Here is a 23243-nt window from a genome sequence, read left to right as displayed (position 1 = left end):
ATATGGAAAAAGATATATATAAATCTTATAAAGTTTGTATCTGTCTTGCGTGAAACTTGTATGAAAAGCATACAAGAGTGAAAACAGATATAAGATCCCTTGAAAAATTATATAAATGAAAACTTGTATGTTTTGGATACTTACTAAAACAATATATGAAAGTAATGAGAAAGTGGTCACTTTCATGAGTAAATCATATAAGTTTTTACTATTTCTTTTCCATATGGGATGTCTTTAATCCAGAAGGCAAATGAACTTTCTGTCCAGTGTTTAAAATATTGTGCATAGTCAGAATTAGAACTCCACTGTGGTCTGAGCTAGTGGTCATAAAAAAGTAAAGTTTTATGTGTCTGTGTTTTTCACTTGATGGGTTTAATAAAAATGGGAAAGATAAATTACTTTCTCATTGAGGGAATTATAAAAAAAAAGAGTTTACATTTAAAATCACTACTTTTAAAATGCATACATTTGCATACTTTATCATTACCTTTCCTGTACTTGTTTTATTTATGTACCTGTGTTTTAGGTAATTGCTGGTAGTAGGGCAAGTTGACAGTTCCAAAGTTCATGTGGTGGTTTTATCATATTTCGCTGCCATCTGATAACAGAGAGCTGGTAGGCATAATAATCACATGGTTTTTCAAAGCTTTTTCAACAAAATAACTTACTTGCAGATACTTACTCATATGCAGGTTAAGATGCTGGCTTATACTTGACCCATCTTAAGGAGGAGTCACAGAGGCAGTGATATCTCCATGTGTAGGAACAGTTGATCACAAGTGCCAATTCTCAGGGATGTTTCCCAGAGGACACGTCAGTGGAGAGGATGAACCCAATGAACTGGAGCCAGTTCCACTCTCACCCAAGAAGAGTGAGCTGCAGAAGAAAAAAACACAGCTCCCCAATGTAGGGCAAAGTCTCTGTAAAAAACTACAGAAGTGTCTACAGGCACCAGAAGATAATTCATTTCATGACCAGATATCAGTCAGCAAAACAATAACCAAAGCTAACCCCACCATATCTGAGAAAGACAGAAATTCTGATTGCCAAGATGGCAGTGAAGTTGTGGAGGCTTCTATCCCCAAGATTCTTGAAAGAATCACAAATGAGGAATGGAGGCAGAAGATGGAGGATGAGGAAGCAGACCATAGTAACGTAGTGGAGCATATCCTGAAGGAGCTGAAAGGAATCAATAAGATCCAAGAGGAAATTTCTGACCTGAGGCAGTATCTAACGTCTGTGCGAGGCTCAGTGGATGAAGTATCTTGTTGTGTCGATGCAGTGCTCAGTGAAATAGGTGAGCTATATTCCGGGGCTTCAGCTGTAACGCATCCTAGCCCTGTTTCTCAAACACGTCACACCAGGCATGGAAGTCTGGATAGGCAGAATGCAATCTCTTCTCCTCACACAGGTGATCCCAATCCTTTGCTGGACTGCAATGATTATGGAAGAGATTCAGGATATGTATCATCACATAGATCCCCCAAACAATGGCATGATCAAGCCACTTGCAGAACAGTCCATCAAAAAGATCAAGAGTACCTGGAGCAGAGTTCAGACATGCGCTTGTCTGATGTCTGTTACCTGGAGCTTCACTGTGACCAAAACTACCAAAGTAATAGCTCATTGTCATCATGTCAGAGCTCCAATTGTCCAGAGGCAGCCTTTCTTCCTGGTGACACGGAGTATAGCAGATGGCCAACTGCTGATATTCAGCACAGTATTAGTAGAGAAGGTGGTTGGAGTGAGGAGGATGTTTCCTCTTGTGCAAACAGTGGAGAAGAGCTTGAGAGCTTTCTAGGAGTTTGGAACAGACGTGCAAGAGAGGACACACAAAGCAGCACACCAGGTCATTCTTCTCACAACAGTTCAGAGCACCTTTCATTGTTGTTTGGAACCCATTATAATTCACCTTCAAGTTCTTCCAGTCAGGTGGACTGGAGGCCTCTGAGACAGCAAGCTGAGGGAGAAAACTTGGAGTGCGACTGTGCTGCAAACTGTCCATTTTCACGTAGTTCTGGATACCACACCACAGATGCCTGTGCGAATGAACTTGAGAGTGGGCCCTCTTGGAGCTTGAGCTGTTCCACTGTGTTGTTGACAGACTGTGATGATGGTTATTTAGAGCCACATTCACCATGTGATTATTGCCCGTCATCTGGGGACACTCTCGATCTTGGTTCTGCTGAGAGTTTGGACAGAGAGTGGACAGATCACAGCATTTCTAGGGAGGATGTAGGAGAAACATTGTCATCAGAGTCACCTGAAATAGATCCTGAAAGCACACCCAGGACTACTGACGTAGGTTTTGATGCAACAAGTTTTAGCAAGGCTGTACTCACGGTCAGGTCAGCTTTAAAAGGGGCTTTCAAAAAGTTGGAAGGTTTGAATACCGAAGATGAAAAAGATGATAGTGGTACAGAGGCACCGCCATCCTTGGGTAAACAAATTTCTGAACCTGAGGATGAGCATATCACTGTAGATTATACAGAGGGAGAGATTAGCCTTACAGAGAATTATCCTCACTTTGCCACCTCAAAGGAAGACAGTGACCCTTCAGTCTACATGGATTGTCTTGAGATGCACGAGAATCTATCATGCTCCCTTCAAGCATCTCCACATAAAGCAAGCCCCTCTCCTGGAACTCCAACAGAATATCACTCTGTAGAGATTTCACAAGGAAAAGGAGACTATTCAACAGATGAAGAACTGTCCAAGTTTGATATAACGCCTGACCACCAGTATGCAACAAGGCAGGATGAAAGTCCACTGGGTCCAGTTCGTAACCAAGATGAGGTGCGCTTAAGTCCCATAAGGGAAAACCATGTTCTTCATGAAGAAAATCAAGAAAGGCTGACTGATGAAAAACAAGGCAGGCTAACTGATGCCAGTCACAGAGCACGTATAGAGAATTTCCAACGTATTCTAAGAGAAAAGAGGCAAACTCGTCATAGACTGTCCAAATCTGCACAGGGATCCCATGGTTCTCAAGGCTCCCAAGGCTCCCAAGGATCTCAGTCTCAAGACGAGTTTGTATCAGGTATTTTATTTATTCATTTATTTTTTGCATATATACCACTTGCAAGCCTGGTAATAACAGCAAAAATCAAATCTTTATTTTTGTAGTGAACTAAATGCATTTCCTTTAGTTACAAAATTGTTTGACTTTGCTCATGTACAGCTACTCAACTTGATTTATAATGCTACTTGTATTTTGTTTTGTTTTGTTTTTGCAGATTGTTGGAGAGAAGATAATCAGGTTACTTGAAATATATTAGCTCCATGTTCAAGCTACATTATTTTGTTTTTGTTCGGTTTGTTTATTTATTAATTTGTGTGCATCCCCCCCACACAGTACTGTTCTTACTTTTCTTATCAACATAAATACTTGTTGTTTCCAAAGCATAATGCTCTAAATACACATTATATATGGTATTGACTGCATAGATGTGTAATTTTTAGTCTGAAAGTATTATTGACATTCTAGATGAGACATTTGCCTGATAACTTTAGTTAATCTGTTACAGAATAATTTACCAGGAGCTTGCTGTAACTTTGCAATGTTTGTGGTGTTAGTTCTTGTGTCGCGTTCTGTTTTCCCCTTCATAATATTTTCAAACACTATCAAAATCTATTAGAAAGAACCCCAGAGGAAACTCCACTGTCAACTAAATAAATGAAAAAGGAAAAATTTATACTTGTAGGAAGAAATAAAAAAAAGACCTTCTATGCATGTTTAATCACCCGGACAAAAATTTTGTGGTCGTGCTTTTGTCCTATTTGGAAATAAAATGTATTCTTTAGTTTTGCATCTACATACTGTGATCATGGTCCACACTTTAATTTCACTTAACCTAATTAAAGAGTTCAGCAGCATTTATTTTACTCCCATCTTTTAATTAATTAATTTTTTTTATTGTTTGTTTGTTTTTTAATTTGCATGTTCTGTGACATCAGAGAGGTCAAACTCAACCAAGCCTGGTTCCACAAACACCACTCCTCTCATAACATAGTTCTTTATGTCTTTGTAAGCCACTAGCCTAAATTCTCACATTTAAAATACTTACAGGTCAGAGATGTTGAACCCAGTACTCGACAGGCATGGGTCAAAACAGGGTAAGTTATACATAGTGTTGTATTGGTGAAGTTTGGTTAGATTAAATAAATTTGTATTTTAAACCTAAATAAAAACTGTTTTGCTTGTTCCGTAGTGGAGGCTCTGGTCTGTATGGAATTGACAGTATGCCGGACCTACGTAAAAAGAAGCCTATCCCATTGGTCAGCGATGTGGTCAGTACTCACCTATTGTTTATTTTCCTATAAATACACCGTATTTTGTATCTCATTCAGTTTGTTTTGTTCTTTACTGTGAGTGTTTCTGTAAATGAGACCAGTACAACAATAGTTTTTGTTTGTTTGTTAGTTTTTCTTTTACACTGAATTTGGGATGGAGTTGTTTCAAACAATGGAGACAAATATGAAATCAGCCTGCTAATGTCTCTCTCCCTCCTCTCTTAAACCCAAAATTATTCCCCACAACTCTCTTGAATGCATTCACTCTCCTTGGTCAGGCTATGGTAAGTTATAGAACCTAGTTGACACTCCCTTTTCTACTGAAGTACAAAATAAACTAGGACAGATAACAGTAGTTACCAGGCATAGTATGTTGATCTCTGCCATACTTCCTGTTTATTACAATTTAAGACATTTGCATGTGTCCTTTTGGTCCTGGGTTACTTTTCTTTCTATTCAACATTCCCATCAAAATACATTGCCAACAGGTCATTCCCTCACCTTTTGGTTAACGTTGTTTTTCTTCTTTTTGATCAAATTGACTGGATAGAATAAACTACTAACAAAGGCCTGTCTATGTTTTATAATGTTGACTTTGGGCTAACTTGCTTGGTACTAATAATACTCACATGGGTTCTCACCATATGGTAAGTGTTCATCAAGTTCATAGAATAAAGATAATAACAATTCTATTAACCACCTTTATAACTAACCCCTCAAACCTTTTAACCATATTGACTTTTATTGTTGCAGAACTGTTTTGCAGTGTGCTTGGTTGTGGGTTGTTTTGACTTTGTACACAAACTTTGCTGATTTTTTTTTTCTTTGTATTTGTCATGTGTTGTTCAGTCCCTTGTCCAAGCCAGGAAGGCAGGGATCGCATCTGCAATGGCTGCTCGATCATCAATTAAGGATGAGGAGCTGGTGAGTATGTGGAAAAAAAAAATCTTCTGCTTTGCATTTTGGATATTGTCGGTTTCAAAAACTTCCCAGTGACACAGTTTTCATGGTTGTGACTCCATCGGCCTTTCAGCATAAGCACATCCTTATAACTGATAAGGGTTTTTTTTTTTTTTTTGTTTCCCTGGATTAGGACTTTTAAAAATAGATCTTCTTCCTTCTGTAGAAAAATCATGTCTACAAGAAGACCCTGCAGGCTCTTATCTACCCCATATCTTGCACCACACCACATAACTTCGAGGTGTGGACAGCGACTACACCTACATACTGCTATGAGTGTGAGGGGCTCCTGTGGGGAATCGCCCGGCAAGGCATGCGTTGTTCTGAGTGTGGTGTCAAGTGCCATGAAAAGTGCCAAGAATTACTGAATGCTGACTGTCTGCAGCGTGAGTACTAAGGAAATGTTTCACAGAAGTTTCCATCAGGGATCTGAAACTACATTTTTACGTTATCGGGAAGCTGTTTCATTACAATTTTGTCTCAAATGTTTAAGAATATTTTCCCCACATTAAAAATCGTTTTTATTTAACTTGTAACCACTGAAGTGGCATATGTATATTTTTTAGTTTCAAGCCTTTTCGGTCTGTTTTTTCATTTTTTTTAAAATAAATATTTAGGTGCGGCAGAGAAGAGCTCTAAGCATGGAGCTGAAGACCGCACTCAAAATATCATCATGGCCATGAAGGACAGGATGAAGATCAGGGAAAGGAACAAACCAGAAATCTTTGAGCTGATCAGGGAAGTGTTTGTCATCAGCAAAGCCATCCATGCACAGCAGATGAAAACCATCAAACAAAGCGTATTGGACGGGACGTCAAAGTGGTCAGCCAAGATCACAATCACAGGTATTTTACCATCACAGCTCAACTACAACTTTGGAGCTATGTTACATGTGCTGTCTGTAATTTTTTATTGTTTCTTATGTCTTGGTTAGTTGTTTGTGCACAAGGACTTCAGGCAAAAGACAAGACAGGATCCAGTGATCCATATGTCACTGTTCAGGTGGGCAAGACCAAGAAGAGAACAAAGACCATCTATGGAAACCTCAATCCAGTCTGGGAGGAAAAGTTCCATTTGTGAGTCGTTTCTTGGTTATGAAATCAAAAAAGTTGTGGGGGGGGGTTGTTGTGTTTTTTTGTTCCTTGAGTGATTGTTATCAGTAGTGCTATAAGTGCTCACCTTAATTACTCCCTTGTAGTATCTGTCATCTTGTAACTTAATATTATTCAGTTTATGTTTCTTTTTTGTTCCTTGTTTTGTTTTGTTAGTGAGTGCCACAATTCCTCAGACCGAATCAAAGTGCGAGTGTGGGATGAAGATGATGACATCAAGTCCAGAGTGAAGCAGCGTCTGAAGAGGGAATCTGACGATTTCCTGGGACAGAGCATCATTGAAGTCCGAACGCTGAGCGGAGAAATGGATGTCTGGTATAACCTGGGTCAGTTGGCTTTCTTGTCTTTTTTTAATAGACATCATGAAGAAAACTGTATAGTATATGCGGAGGGCAGGCAGCGTCACAGAAGGCACAGTGTAAGTGGTCATAATGGGTCCTCAACAGCGCAATCTGAGAGGTAGTGTGAATATGACTTTCAAGTAAAGCTCAGCTAAATTTATTTATGTATTTATCTTTTTTGTTAAATGCATCAATATCTACTAAAACTCCCAATATCTACTCCCAATCTTTTGGTCACACCTTGTATCATGTTACCATGCCTGTTTATAACCTGGATCTCATCTGCTTGTTACATCAATTTCACATCTGTATGTTTTTGTTTGGCACTAAAAGCCTTGCTTTCAGCAAGTCCAGTCTGTTGTTTGTACCTCATTAGTCACATCTCCTTTCCCTGCAGCAAACATATTTATACCCAGGCATGTTGCTTCCCTAAGGCCTGTGTTGGTCTGCATGAAAATACTAGCTTATTTGATTACATTTTAAATGAGTTTCTCCCTGCTAGCAAGAAGTTGTGATAATTTTAAGGAAAAAGTTTCACGATAATCCCCCAATTCTATCCCTAGGGTGTGCAAGGAGTTTCATTAGGATGATGCCTGAACAAAATAATTAACAAGTATACAGGATCTGATTTGTCAGGCCTGTGTGCTAGTCTACATGAGCACTAGTTGTGCAGCATGAATATATGTAGCTTGAATACCTCTCAGGATAAAATCTAATCCCAGTCTTGTGGGCAAACAAATGTTGTCTTTAGAATAATATTTCTGAATTACTGTCTCTGCGTCTTCGTATCTCTTCATATGTTGTATGTAAGGGTGAGGCGTTCACTTTTCTTAAGCACATTTTTTTGTTCATACTTGATTAAAGTGCTAAAATTGACCTGACAGCAGCAGTAATAAATCTTCAAGTGCAACAGCTTGTCACTAAATATGAATGTGCCCATAAATCTACCGTTGTTGTTGTTTTGTGTGGGTTTTTTTTTTGTTTGTTTGTTTTTTGTAAGCTGGGAGATTTGACTTGCTTGGTTTAATATCTCCCTGAAAACTGTATGATCAAATATTTATTTTGATAGGTTTTATTATGAATTGGATTTGAATGCTTAATTAATGATTAATGATGTAATATACTTAGTTCATGAGAGAAAGGGGGGAAAAAAACAAAACATTTTCACTATCTCTTTCTCCCTCCCTCTCTGACTCTCTTCCTTTCACCTCCTGATATGTGATTATCAAGTAGCAGCACTCCAGTCGGAAATCGACCACTCTAGCGACATGTACAAATTACCCCGAATGATTTGCCTGTCAGGGCAAATAGCAGGGGTGAGCCGCCAAGAACTCCACCTCCAGAAACGCTCTAGCTCAAATGTCTTCTGTTATCAGGCACAGACCCATGCAGCCCATTGCCTTTGTTACACTCACTATCAGCTGGAGGACTTCTATTATTATCGCTGACTCTGGACGACCATCAAACTGTAGAAACAGAAGCCCTTACAATAGAATTGCCAAGCTAATAGTCTGTGATTAGGGTTGTGTTAACAGACCTAGTTTAGAGTGCTTTTGGTGTCACAGATTTGGACTCAAGTTATGAATCAAGACATTCCCGATGTGCATCTGATTGACTGTTTTGTACTTAAATACAGAGAAGAGGACAGACAAATCAGCTGTGTCTGGTGCCATTCGCCTCCAAATCAACGTGGAGATCAAAGGAGAGGAGAAAGTGGCTCCATATCACGTGCAGTACACTTGTTTGCATGAGGTATATGATTCTGCAGAATCACGATTAATTACCTAGACACGCTGGATATTCAGCAACTTCTCCACACAAAGGGTTTGCATAAGTGGTTGCAACCACTATTGTAGCTGTTGCAATGTGTTGCACAGATTGACTGCAGACGTGATAGATTTGGACAGGATTAAAGGCACAGTGATATTTCCATAATCCAACCTCTTCCCTGAAAAAAACAAATCAAATTTTGAATCAGGGCTAAAGGACCTGTGCTTATGAAACTGAAAATCCTATAATCTGTCAAACCAAAGGTTTTCAAGTCTGTGTTTTACACACATCCAGTAAAAATAATATTAAGTGTAAATTGCAACAATCTCATCATATTTGTTTCAGTAAAAAGCCACCATAACTTTACCATCACTTCTCACGCTTTAGTGTTAGCTCTGAAGTTCATGTGAATTAGATCAACTCTGTCCATTTCTTCCCATTACAGAACTTGTTCCATCATTCAACTGATGTACTTGGTCAAGGTGTGGTAAAAATTCCAGAGGCTCGTGGAGACGATTCTTGGAAAGTCTACTTTGATGATGTGGGACAGGAAGTAGTGGATGAGTTTGCCATGCGCTATGGGATTGAGTCCATCTACCAGGCCATGACGTGAGTCTAAAAAAACACAGTGATTTGGACTGTCTTCTTACCTGTCAATATGTGTTACCTCTTTATTCCCCGTGTTCCTTTCTTTTGAGGTCATATCAATAAACCTCTTGGTGCCATTGTCATTCTCTGGCCTTCAGATGAGGTACAGTCAATTATAAACAGGGTGAGGATGGATGTGTCTCACTGCAGTGTCATCATCCATACAGATGACTGTTAGCTAGGTCAATCATTCGCAGAAAAATGCTTCAGCGGGCTATTATTCAGTCTAAATGTGTCAGGTAGGTGATGGGCCGATAGCACGACAATTCCTAATAGAAATTGTCACGTGAAAACAAGAGCCTATAGTACATGCAGACTGTCCAAATAAAGGTATTTGAACTGGATGCTGACATTATTGCAACAAAGTGTAAGCAGGTACACATTGTTGAAGAAGTCTTAAGGCCTCCCACCCAAGTACTTACCAAGCTTTGCATTTGCTACTCTATGCAGGCACTTTGCCTGTCTGTCTTCTAAGTACATGTGTCCTGGAGTCCCTGCAGTGATGAGCACCCTGCTGGCCAATATCAATGCCTTCTACGCCCACACAACAGCCTCCACCAATGTTTCTGCCTCCGACCGCTTTGCTGCTTCTAATTTTGGGGTTTGTACTACTGACACACACACAGACACAGTAAAGTACTTTGTTTTATTTTATTTTCTCTTCCTTTCTTCGCTATTGCATTTTATGCGCAAATACATTGCCAGACTTCTTTCTAATATAGGAACATGTTTTTTCCCCTTTTCTTCCCATACAGAAAGAACGCTTTGTCAAGCTCTTAGACCAGCTGCACAACTCCTTACGCATTGACCTTTCTAGTTATAGGGTGAGATTATTGTATCACTACTAGTGTCTTGTTTTCTAAATGTACATGTCTAATATTTTTGTGCCAGTAAAAAACAAAAAAAAAGAATTTTTTCATCATCTGATCAATGAATATTTTTTGTGCAAATTGTGCCAACAGTCTTTGAAAAGTGTGAAAACTTGTAAACTAAACGTGTTTTTCTTCTTTAGAATCACTTCCCTGCCAGCAGCAAGGATCGCCTGCAAGATCTGAAATCCACTGTGGACCTTCTAACCAGCATTACCTTTTTCAGGATGAAGGTAGGTAACATTGCATATGCTTTATCTGTAGTTCAGCTTTGTAGTATCTTCTTATCAGTTTGTTGACTTGAATGTTTTTTCCCTTGAAGTTGTTGCCAGATATTGACAAGTTGATAAAATTTCCCTTGTTTGCAGTCATCTACTGACTCTGTAGCTATCTTCATCTTCTTTCCAGGTCCAGGAGTTACAGTCTCCGCCCAGAGCCAGTCAAGTTGTGAGGGATTGTGTCAAAGCTTGCCTCAACTCTACATACGACTACATTTTCAATAACTGCCACGAGCTGTACAGCAGACAGTACCAGCCTGTGGACACGGTGAGTCACACAGCTGCAGGATACAATGTGCAGCTATCAGACTCTGTAGCAGCTGGCCGGTGAATAAATGTTTCAATAAAGGGGCGACTATAATGTTAACTGTTTTCATTTTGGTTTTTATTCAGAACAAGGAGGAGCTTCCTCTGGAGGAGCAGGGTCCAAGCATTAAGAATCTGGACTTCTGGCCCAAACTCATCATGCTCATTGTTTCCATCATTGAAGAAGACAGAAACTCCTACACACCTGTACTGAACCAGTGAGTCATGCAACTCTACTCCTAAAATATTCAAGCCGCTTGAATACATCAAAATCAGGTCTCCTTATTTTTAGGTTTTACTTCAACTGCAGTAGTTCAACAAAATGTTTTGCTTGATTCTTTTTCCAGAGATCTAGGACATTTTTATGGATGCTTGCATTAAACTCAGGAATCCGCTAGGTTTCACCTTGTCACATCTTCCCATCTGTCTCAGGTTCCCTCAAGAACTTAATGTAGGAAAGGTGTCAGCAGAGGTCATGTGGACATTGTTTGCACAGGACATGAAGTATGCTATGGAAGGTAGGTCTTGGTATTCTGGACTCTTAATAAGATTATTCTGCTGGGTTAGACTGTGGAGGTGCACTGTAGTTTGTCTGCTAGAAGTAAAGGAAAAAGCTGGAGAGTCAGGGTGTGAGAAACAAGCATATGAGAAAAGAAGCTCTGGAAACCTAAAATGACCAGAAGGGGAGAGGAAATACTGGGGTAGCAATGACACAATGGAACAGAAGAAGTTGGAGAGAATATAATAAATGTGCTGGGATTGAAAGCTGCTTATGTGTCCCTGGAGCCTCTCTGCACTTTTTCTCTATTATACTGTACTCCACAGCGCTATTGGTGTTCAGAGACACCCGGTTTTTATTCTAGCCCTTGTCCTCAAAATGAATCCCCTACAGAGACTAGTGTGAAATATCTGTTTCACAAAATGCATCAAAACACACAAGTGGCGCCTTCTTTATTTTCAATCTGAATAAACATGAAAAGTTCATAGATGGAGAGTTTGCTACAGAGACGAAACACTGAGTGCTTACGATTCAAAGCTCTAGCTGTTATTTTTAAGCATGTCAATAAAAAAGAACCTGCATCTGCTCATTTTAAGGCTAATCAATATTTTGTAAACATTTTTTTTTAAAGTTCTCACAGTCTTTGATTGTATTACTACCTTATATCTGTGTAGCTGCAGTTCAAGCAGGCCACGCCATTGCTTGATATTAATACATCTCATCTCAGAAAAAAACATTCAAAGCGAATAAAGCAAAGACTTTTAGAATTTAGTCACACCACATTCTACAGTGAGCAAATACATAAAATGGGATTAGTGTGTGTGTTCTTTCGTCTTTGTTGAGCATTAGGCCGTCAGAGAACATGTTTCCCAAAGAAAGCTTTTGGATTAGTCCGATTTTTTTTTCTTTAATAAGAGGATACTGTAGAATTATTTTACAAGTTCAGAATTTAAGTGAAGAACAACGACATACACTAGAATTCACAAACGATTTCATGTTAAGGTGTTTTTTTTTGGGGGGGGGGGTTGTATGCATTGGGGTTCGTTGAGGTTTTGTTACAATACTCAGATGTCCATATGCACCATATGATTGCTTCACCTTACCTTTTGGCTGTCTTATATTAGCTTTTACTAAAATGGGGACGTTGACTTTAATCTTCACATCCCTAAGTTCATATGGCTTCTTGTGTTTTTAAACCGGCAGAGCATGAGAAGCACAGGCTGTGTAAGAGCACAGACTACATGAACCTGCACTTCAAGGTCAAGTGGCTCTACAATGAATATGTCAAGGAGCTGCCAGTCTTTAAGGGTGTTGTACCTGACTACCCATCGTAAGTGCATTTGACTTTTTCAGTGACAGGCACAAGAAAAGGCAAATGTTATTGCCTTTTTTGACTTTGATAATCCATCTAAACTCAGATAAAAGGAACTGTGTTAAAAAAAAAACATATTTGCTAATCTTTATTTCTCACTTTTAGATGGTTTGTGCAGTTTGTGCTACAGTGGTTGGACGAAAATGAGGAAGTATCTATGGAATTTATGCATGGAGCTCTGGAAAGAGACAAAAAAGATGGAGTAAGAAAACTAGAACTTACCCTTTGATATGATATCTCTACGATACCTTTGAGGTTCTAATTTAAAATAGTGCTGAACTGAAAAAAGTTATCTTTGTGTTTACAGACACAGCCATGCTATCAGCATGGGGACATTAAAAAGCTGCTTTAAAAAATCTTGTTGATGTTCTTTAACATTCTGCTTGTAGATGTTGTTTTATCTACTATACAAGTGTTGATAAGAAGTAAGTGTCATTTGTGTACTCATCTCAGTTCCAGCAGACATCTGAGCATGCTCTGTTCTCCTGCTCTGTGGTGGACATCTTCACCCAGCTCAACCAGAGCTTTGAGATTATCAAGAAATTGGAATGTCCTGATCCTAGGGTCATGGCTCAGTATAGTCGCCGCTTTTCCAAGGTAATGTACTCCACCTGATGATGCCATTTAAAGTCAAACCAGCTTGATCGAGCTGCATGAAATATGGTGTGCATTTGTGTTTAACAATTCTAGAATTAATAAAGATTTGCTTTTAACTTCCAATGTTTCTGAAAAATGACCACGAAATATGAGGGAAAAAAACTATTAAACCACTAGAGCAATGTCTTGTGGGACATTTTGACTTTTTGCAAAAGAGAATTTTTATATTGCTGGATTAAAAAGAATTGTTGAACTAGGCATAACAGTTCCCTCCTGTGGAAAAGGCTGCTGAGAAAAATGTCCTACTTTAGAATTTGTTTGTCTCCTTGCTACAGAATACATTAAAGCACATTTTGGAATATTTATGTTGATTAGCGAAACCCCCCAAGTACAACATTATCCCCCTTTGAAGAGATAAGAGAGAAATTTGATTTTAAATAGCTTTTTTTTTTTTCGTAAATGCCGTTTACATGCCTTTATTTCTACCTGTCTTTACAGACAATTGCCAAAGTTCTTCTGCAGTACAGTGCCATGCTGACCAAGAATTTTCCATCTTATATTGACAAAGAGAAGATTGTAAGTTTTTTTTTTCCTGCCAATTTCTGCCATGTTTTTTTCAGCCAATTCTGCCAATTGTGCTGAAAAAACATTTATTACATTGGACATGATACATAAAAAAAGATCACAAAACCACTCTTAACGTCTCTCTCTGTCTTCTTGTAGCCCTGTGTATTAATGAATAATGTTCAGCAGTTAAGAATCCAGCTGGAAAAGATGTTTGAGTCAATGGGTGCCAAACAGGTGAGTCTAAATATGATGGATATGAAGACATGATGCATGATGGTATCCGGTTTTGTTAATAAATTGGTAGCGTCACTCGTGTAGAAAAAAAGAAAAACATCAGTCATTCATGAAATTACATTTTAAATTTGCTGTACAACAGTTGCATTTGTTTCTTTCATGTGTCAGATTGCAATACAAGAAGCATTGGTACGTACAGTAGTGGTAGTTTAGCTAATTTAAAGTAAATGGCAAATGTTAATGGATTAGGATGTGTTAAAATGTGACATAGTAGCATTTGCTTACGCTTTGAATATTATCTTATATTCAGATCTGTATGCCTAATGCCTGATGTGAAGCTGTCAGTGAAAGTGTAGCCCTAGATCAGTGGTTACAGTGGTTAGCCCTATGCTTCTTAATAGACAGAGTATTGAAGCAGAGACTTAATTTAGTCATGTCCTCCATATCAATATTGTAGCTAGAGCATTGAAAATCAATAGCTTTTCTCCTAGCTGTTACCTCCCCACTGCCTTCATTCCCTACAACATTTCTGCATGCAGTATCATAGCTATATGGAACCCTTTTTAAAAAAATTTTATTTAACTTATACTGTTGGAGTGATCGTAGGATGATAGCTGTGGGATGCTGTAGCCTATATTTCAACCAAATGTTTTCACTTTACAATTGAAGCAAAATGAAATCATAGAAGAGGAGGAAGAAGAAGAAGAGGTACGGTTCCAATATAGTCTGGTCAGGGTGGATATTTATCTATATAAATGTACATCTTTCTAATATAATTAAATCATTTTCATGGTGTGCTGTGGAGCACCGTATTGATTATTTCCTTTATGCTGTGGCTTGAGTAGCAGGTTGCAATTGAGGATGAAGCAAAGGCTCCGGTGGGTATTGTGGATTGCAGCAGTTAGACTTTAACTAATCAATAATAAAATTTATTGTAATATATCATAGTTCAGTCTTGTTAGCCTGTAGTTTACATTGTGCAGTATTTACTTTAAACCAGTAGTGTCATAATCTTATGTAGTCCACAACCCTCCTTTGTCATGCAGAGTAGCTGAAGTACCCTCTCAAAGCCCCTGTGTGTCACAGTGAATGTTGATTTAGCTTCCTCAGCTTGTAGATCGGTTGCAATTTTGGGGGTGATTCCTTTTTTTAATATAAGTGTAACCTGCTGATTCCATTTGTTTTTTCTAAGAACTATCACTGAGCATATACAAACAGAAACATCTTCTCTTTGTTATAAAATCTTTTTGAAATATAAGAAGATGTTAAACGTTGTTAAAAAAAAAAAGATACAAATAACAAGGTTCTAGTTACTTTTAGCCTTTGTTAGCTTCTTTGAAGTAAGTCTATTCGGCTTGGTTAAGGTCATTTGAGTGTGTTATTGTGTTTTCTTTTACAAACATTTTAATTGTGGTCTCCTTCCAAGCTGCTTTGGTGAACTTTGCGTCTAATGACGTGTTAGCCTGTAGCTGTTAATGTGTGCACATCTACTTGCCTGCGCGTGTTGCGCATAGATTACAGTTCTTGACCTTCATTGGTGCGTTTGTTTTTGTAGTTTGATTGTCGTGTTTATTTTTAGGGTGATTCCTCAACATAATCATAGATGAAAGGCATTAACTGAAACATAGTGAATGCTCTGTGTGTGCGGGTGTCTCAGACTGGCACTTCCATTAATTACATCACTGAATATTGAGTAAAAGGAAAATAGTTTGCATAATATTATTACAAAATCTTATTCCTTGACTGTGATGGGTCACTGACGGATTTGCTATATTTGTTATATTGATATATATACATGTGTATATATGGTATATTTCTGCTCACATTCTGCAACTTCTGTCAGTGCTGTGCTACTGGAAACAGAATTTTCCAGAGGAACCCACCCAAGGGATAAATACAGTTTCATCTAATCTAATCATATTTACCACCACCTTTTTATCACCTACTTTAACCCATGTGGTAGTAATAATAGGCAGGTAACCTGTATTGTGAATTATTATGATTATTTACAATATTGACTAGAAATAACAGGTATTTGTATTTTGCTTCATGTCTCTTAATGCAATTACATAAATAATATGTGATATTTTACTGTAAAACCAATATAATAGTGATAACAAATTAACAGTTAATAAAAAATATATATTAATTTAGCATAAATATTCCATTTAGCAATACCTTATCGACAACAAATTACCACACATTCAATAGAAAGAAAGCCACAATGGATAGCTACTGAGCTTAACTGTCTGATAAACTAAATGCAGCAAAATGTGGTGTTGCTACTGCCCCATTTACTTAAATTACCACAAAGTTGGTATCAAAATAAAGACATTTCTTTTGCAGACTAGGAAACTTTAACTAGGAAAGTCTTAATATGAATATTTTTTAGCTTATTTTACCCATTACTCTCTTGCTAGTTGGCTAATAAAGCGCTCGCTCTTTTTTACAGTCCAGTTCAGCTCTTCACTCATTGAAGTGAACTTCTGTAATTATGGAAAATCTATTTCTTTGCACAGAGTAAAGTCAAAGTCATGTCTTTTGTTTTCTCTTTTTCTAGCTCAACTCTACATTAGAATGGGAGGCAAGTCCAATGTATATGTATACATGTTTACATGCCTGCATATACTTACTTGGAAGAAAAGTCTTTTTTTCTTTTTTTAATATGGTGTGGCGGGTAATGATGAGCCTTACATATTTTGTGTGTTGTCTTTTAACCACCACTCATAGTTTGAGGAGAGTGAGGAAGAGGAAGTAAGGGAGAAAATAGAGGCTGAGGTTTGTTGCGGTCCAGAATGGTTTTAACTTCATTCACTTTCAAGTCATTCTTGTGCTCCTATTCCCCCATTGTACTGTGCCTACTCCCAGCAACGGCAGTCATAATCAGTCCTACTGCAACAACAGTTCCTTGTGGTGATCATAGTGGAGTTGATTGAGTTTGTGTCATCAGTTGGGGTGGGAATTTCCACCATCTTCCAGTGGCATTTTCCCTGGTTCTCTGCAAAACTGCTCTCATTCCCTGTTAAAGCATTTCGGAGTCTTCTGCTATTGCTTTCCTTTAATTCTTGTTTTTTCTTTGCAATTTTCCCTTTTTTAATGCAATAGTCTGACATGGAGAAGGTGGGTATCAATATCACACATTTCATCACTTTGAAAAACTTTCAGTATTTATAGTTGAATTAAAATTTTTATACATATTTTTGTCTGGTTGAAAAAGGGGGGAAAAAAGTTTTTTGACTTTTTTTTTTTTTTTAACTTTTATTTATCTCTAATAAAAAAAACAAACAAACATTCCCATCACACAAAGATGGATGCACCAGTAGAAAAGGTAGGCAATCCTTTTTTTTCCACAACACCTTGTGGAATCAACCTCTTGTAGTTTCCCAGGTATTATAAATTATTCCATTATTAACCGTGGTTATCTTCACCTTTCTGTGCCGATGTAGACTGAAAATGCATTTGAAGACAAAAAGGTGAGTGTAGGTACACAGACACATCCATTATGAATATTTCCATACACGCCAAAAGCTGGAAAAAAAAATGCAGCATATGCAGCATCAATTCATTCCTAGCTGCCTTTCCTTCCCTGCAGCCTCTCATCACTGTGCTTAGCACAACCCTCTGTTTATTCTCACTAATGGTGCTACCTAACCCTGACAAGCCATGAATCAAAAGGCCATTGAATCATTGACTTAATGAGCCACACCATGGCTTCATCCATATGGCTTAGCTCCCCTCCAGGCTGTGCTAATTTAGATGATGCCTCAGTTATACCTGAGTCAAATATACTTGAGTTACAGTAATTCAAGAATTTTTTCCCTACTTTTTCCCTTCAGCCTGTCCTTGTAAGTCTTATTGCTTGCAATACATCTACTACATTTTTTTTTTTTTTTTGGGGGGGGGTGTAAATGTTCCACCTCTGGAAAGTTGAAGACTGCTGTGAAAAAAGTGTGATTGTATGGGCTCTGATGTATGCGTGTGTAATTTCTTTTTCAAGGGTGTCTGATATTGAAATTACTGTGCTGCAGGAGGATGGAATACAGACATTTTACAACTTGGAAAAAAGCTGTATAACACCCACAAGCTATTCAGGTTTCCATGAAAATCTTAAAATCGTGCTGCCATTCACAGCTTCTTGGCTTTTACTGTGAAGTGCAGCTTTTAGAGGTTCAAAGGTAATTCGTGCTATTTTGGCCCAAAGTTGCAAATGTCAGATTGAAACTCTTATATGAACTGCTGTTTGATGGTTCCAGGAATTCCATTCACTGGGAAACCTGGCACCTACATTCTACATTCAGTTGAATATGCTTTATTTTCAAAGTTTCGAAAACTTTTTTCTGCCAAAATATTTCAGAGCTCTTCTTATACCATATGCGCAACACAAAAGCCTCAGTCAAAATGATTCATTATCCCTCCTGGGCATGATGTCTTTGCTTGTCTTTAGATGGACACAGAGGCTTGTGACTTGCTGAATGACCTGCAGGTGAGGCTGAACAATGTGCTGGATGATCTAAGTAGAACCTTTGGGAACAGGTATGTACATTGTACTGGTGTGTATACATATATACACCTAACTGTGAAAGCTAACACACATTTGTGCTGATTGATAATGTATTTATTTATTTGTTTTAATTCCAGTTTCCAGACTCGCATCAACGAGTGTATGCGACAAATGGCATCTTTGCTGTACCAGATCAAAGGACCAGTCAATGCCAACAACAAAAACCAGGTGGAGGCTGACTCTGACAACATGCTACGGCCACTCATGGACTTCCTGGATGGAAAGTGAGTAGTTGTTTTAGCCAAACTACGGTGTTTTCTGTTTATTCATTGAATTGTCCTGTAGTCTAAATTTTTTTTTTTTTTTTTTTTTTTTGCTGAGATAATTTGGTGATTAATTAATTTGGTAAAATGTTTTTTCAGAGCAAAAAAAGACGTTTTTGCAACTGCAAAACTGTTAATGTTTATACTACCCAGACAAGTTTTTGTGTTTCTATGTATGGAGTCAAACTGTGCAACAGCTTAAGTGTGGAGCTGAAGCTGTGTCCAAAGATAAAGTTCAGAAAGAGGTGTAAGGATGTGATCTTTATGATGTATAAATAGTTGTTATCTTATATTTATTCAGATTTTGCAAACAACATTCCGAAAACTAGAGTACTTGTTGTTGATGCGTGGATGTAAAGTTAGGGAATATAAAAAAATATACATGATAATATTTTGCACTTCGTGGTGTATACCTTTGTGTAATTAGAAATATTTTTATTGTTGTTACTGAATTTTACTTCAACAAGCTGGATGACTAGTAATTGAGGACTAATGGAGAAGGGTGTACTTTTTCCCTGCTCCTTTTTAAATATGTACACTAAATCAAATGTACAAATGTGAAGCTATGTATAGTGCATTTTTGCTAAAAGACATATTTTTTTCCATTCATGAATGACTTCTCAGTATTGTTTATATGTTTAAAAGGAATAATACAAGCACTTGTGAGAGTATGTTTACAACGTCTATGTGTGTGTTCTTGCAGACTGACACTGTTTGCTACTGTGTGTGAGAAGACTGTATTGAAGCGTGTGCTCAAGGAGCTATGGAGGATTGTAATGACCAGCCTGGAGAAGACTATTGTCCTGCCACAGGGCAATGATACCTTTGTGAGTCAGCATTGACTTTGCCTATTTCTAATATTACAAAATGATTAACTTTTTTCATACATAAATAACTCTTTTTTTTTTTTTTTTTTCTTATTAATTATATTCCAGGGAGCACAGATTCTCTCAGCTGCAAAAGAACTGGGTCAGCTCTCCAAACTCAAGGTATCATATTGCCTCCACATATCTGAACAATAAGTGTCCTCAAATGGGCTTCGGTGTTACCCTAATTTAAAGAAGTGTCCACAAATGTGCTTACTAAGACTGAGTGTAACTATTTTATTTCACCTTTTTGCTCACCATTTGGCTGTGTAGGATCACATGGCAGGGGAGGCTAAAAGCCTGTCCCCCAGGCAGTGTGCTGTCATGGATGTGGCACTGGACACAATTAAGGTCAGTTTGTACTCTGGGTTTTGGTTTCATTAGGATGCTGTCTCAGATTAGCTTCATCTGCTATTTATATCTGCTATTTATTCATTAATTCATTACTAAACTTTTTATTTTGCTGTAAAAGATGTCAGAATATTATGAAACAAAATATTGGATGCTTGCAGCTGTGCATCTAAATATTTATGACCTAACTCACCCTGTGTCTCTTTGCAGCAATATTTCCATGCAGGAGGGAATGGGCTGAAGAAGGCCTTCCTAGAGAAGAGTCCTGAGCTGTCCTCACTCCGCCACGCTCTGTCCCTCTATACTCAGACAACAGACACACTCATCAAGACGTTTGTGACCACACAACAAGCACAAGGTAACTGATAAAAGTATCTAATAGTAAAAAGGTACAGAAAGAAAGCCTTACCAAAGATAAACCAGCAGAGGGTGCTATGTGCTCATGATTAGAAAGACCTTTCACCAATTGCTCCTTTTTTTTTTTAATGTGTTGTTGATGCTGGAACTTGTTGATGTATCATTGCTGTCTTCTCTTTATCTCCTGTGCTGCCTCTGTGCCAGTGCACAATGGAAAGGGTATTAGGTTAACTCCCAATGAAAAAATGCAACCCAGCAGGGGTAGGTTTCATTGAAATCAACTGCCAACCTCCCTTTCTTCCCCACACAGTCTTCTTTTTGCACAATTTGGTTTTGTCATTCTGTTGGTAGGTCATTCCTTACCCATCCTCTGCATCTGCATTTCCCTTCCATCCTGACCCTGCGTTATTACTTGGTTTTCTTTTCTTTTCTGTATTTTGCCTATATGTGGTCACATGTAAACTTACTTAACGTGTGTGTGTTTTCATGAAAATTAGGATCAGGTGTGGACAAACCAATTGGAGAGGTGTGTATCCACATTGAGCTTTATACTCATCCAAAGAGTGGAGAGAGGAAAGTTACTGTTAAAGGTCAGTCTGAGTTTTGTTTTTTTTAAAGTGATGTAAAAAATGTGGCATTTTAAGCAACATTTGCTCTTCAGCTGACAACATTATCATGTTGCGCATTTATTACTACAGTTGTGGGGGCCAGTGACTTAAAATGGCAGACGTCTGGCATGTTCAGACCCTTTGTGGAGATCACCATGATCGGTCCTCACCTCAGTGACAAGAAACGGAAGTTCCAGACCAAGTCCAAGAACAACAGCTGGTCTCCCAAGTTCAATGAAACCTTCCATTTGTAAGTCCATTTGGGGTTTTTTCCTCCAGATTTTGTAGTTTATGAAAAAATAAGCAAAACAGAAAAACTTGGAAAGACTAATTTTGGCTTCAGCTCATATGTAATTCAAATCTATATGTAAAATGTATATGTCCATTCGGGGATTTGCACAACAGTATTTTGATTGATTTCCATTAGAAAAGTAAATATAAAATCATGTCAGTGGGTCATTGATGTTGAGACACTACCTGAAAGTCTTTTGCAGCTTTAAGCTGACAGATACACCATTAAGCTGTTGGAGAACTCAAAGCACGTAACGCTCTGTTCTCTCTTCACAGTGTTCTGGGTAACCAAGATGGCTTTGAGTGCTATGAGTTGCAAGCATGCGTCAAAGATTACTGTTTTGGTCGTGCCGACCGGGTGGTGGGTTTGGTCGTGCTGCAATTAAGAGACATCATGGAGAAAGGCAACTGCGCCTGCTGGTGCCCCCTTGGACAGCGTATATACATGGACGACACAGGCCTCACTGCCTTGCGAATCCTGTCTCAAAGGTCCAATGATGATGTGGCCAAGGAATTTGTGAGGTTGAAGTCAGAAACTCGATCAGCAGAGGAGGGCAGATGAGGATATCTGGAGAACAAGAGGGAAAACAAAAGGATGGAAAATCCTCTCCGATTTTTATTGTAGATGAACATGTGGACTCTTTCTTGGACCTGTGATGTGTCTTAGCTGCTGTTGACTGTTTGGTAGTGGGTTGCCATTTCTCTTACATCACTGTTATGTTCTCACCTTGGTTTTTTTTTTTGTTTGTTTGTTTGTTTGTTTGTTTTTTGACCAACAGTCACTTTGCAGTGTTCCTCAAACATCCATATTATTTGCTTTTCAGCAAACAGCCACATAAATGCTGGCTCACTCAAGCTTCACACTCAACAGCTGTTTCACAGGTTAGTGACCACTTACTCAGCTATTTAACCTTATTTGTAGCTCCTTTGTCATCAGCCGGAGCGGCACGGTGAGCATGTCGTAGCCTCAAGGGAACAGATGATGCCAGGTCCTGTTGAAGGGCCAAACAAATCTCTGCACTTCCCTGGTGCAGAGATTGTGCAATAACCCCACCTCACCCCCAAACTGTGGCCAAGTGTTTTATGCCTTACACTCTGCAAACTGTGAATGTGTGAAGTAGGCTTTTAAAAACCATATTCTCTATCTCCTTGGGTGATGGTTTGGGTAAATGTGAAAATACTATGTTTTATCTTATAAAGGAGTGTTTTGTTTGATGAATGAACGAGCACTAGCTAGGACACAATCCTGGTCAAGTACTGACATACTTTGTGAAATGAAGGTACTTAAAGTAACAAACCTTAATTTTACTAATTTCACAGATCAATTTGAAGGATTAATTGGTTTAATGTGTGCCTTGCCATGTGAAGTTTCCAGCCCTATTTCCCCAGGAAAAGGAATAGCTAGATATAAAACCTGAGGGAATAAAAATCAGTAACAATAAGGTTTAACTAAAATCCTCATGAAAATTCATTGTGGAAGTTTAACAAGACTGCTATTTGAGCCATCTTTATTTAGCTCATGTGGCTTAGTATAACCATGATGGTGTAACCATTTTATTTATTTTTTTATACGTATTTATTTTTGTGTTTCAAAACTTGTGATGGAATTACTGTTTACCACCAAAAATGGACTTATTTACCACGACAGTGTCAAAGGATTTGCACAGTGGTTGGTCTAAGCTGCTGAGGTAGCCTAAATTGGGCCTGAATTGCAGCTTCATAACAAGTTGAAATACACACCCTCAAACTAAAAGTGACAAGCAAGTGCTTGTCATGCAATTAATAACCAAGGTAACCATGTGTGTCCTTGATTTAAGAGATAATTGTCTTGTTGAATTATTCATTTAGAAATGGTAGATGTTGAACTTTCTTCCAAAAAATAAAATCTGCATATCTGGACAAATATTTAAAGTTTACATATATAATTCTGTCCTGTTTTCTTCTACTCTTTGGAGTGGCCTTACTTTGATGAAAAGATAATAAATAAAGAAAAGTCATCTTTTTTTGCTTTGTTTTGTGTTCTTTTTTTAATTGCTTTTTTTTAAAGCCCTTGTGTTTCCTTTGGCTTACAGCAATGATGACTAGCTACTTCTTTGCCCA

General features: G+C 38.2%; 1 protein-coding gene across 4 annotated transcripts; it reads left to right on the top strand.

The window, feature by feature from the left end:
- The first annotated feature begins 173 nt into the window (after positions 1-173).
- On the top strand, positions 174-23145 carry LOC120747512 (protein unc-13 homolog B-like). Of its 4 annotated transcripts, XM_040053440.1 has the most exons (33): positions 174-3040; positions 3237-3259; positions 4070-4116; positions 4212-4290; positions 4572-4577; positions 5143-5217; positions 5420-5639; positions 5871-6098; positions 6188-6329; positions 6522-6691; positions 8343-8458; positions 8922-9085; positions 9575-9725; positions 9880-9948; positions 10137-10226; positions 10402-10539; positions 10665-10795; positions 11010-11095; positions 12280-12406; positions 12554-12650; positions 12902-13045; positions 13544-13621; positions 13769-13846; positions 18291-18379; positions 18485-18631; positions 19374-19497; positions 19606-19659; positions 19810-19887; positions 20098-20245; positions 20449-20505; positions 20742-20834; positions 20943-21102; positions 21420-23145. In XM_040053440.1, the coding sequence occupies exons 1-33, from the start codon at positions 796-798 to the stop codon at positions 21703-21705; spliced, it is 5940 nt and encodes a 1979-aa protein (XP_039909374.1). In that variant the 5' UTR covers positions 174-795; the 3' UTR covers positions 21706-23145. The 4 variants fall into 4 exon arrangements, with proteins under 4 accessions (XP_039909374.1, XP_039909375.1, XP_039909376.1 ...); XM_040053441.1 differs by lacking the exon at positions 4572-4577; XM_040053442.1 differs by lacking the exon at positions 20449-20505.
- Positions 23146-23243: the final 98 nt, after the last annotated feature.

Source organism: Simochromis diagramma, unplaced genomic scaffold (genome assembly GCF_900408965.1).
Source record: "Simochromis diagramma unplaced genomic scaffold, fSimDia1.1 OVJJ01000596.1, whole genome shotgun sequence".
Classification (NCBI taxonomy): Eukaryota; Metazoa; Chordata; class Actinopteri; order Cichliformes; family Cichlidae; genus Simochromis; species Simochromis diagramma.
This window is presented reverse-complemented; position numbering and strand designations above follow the sequence as displayed.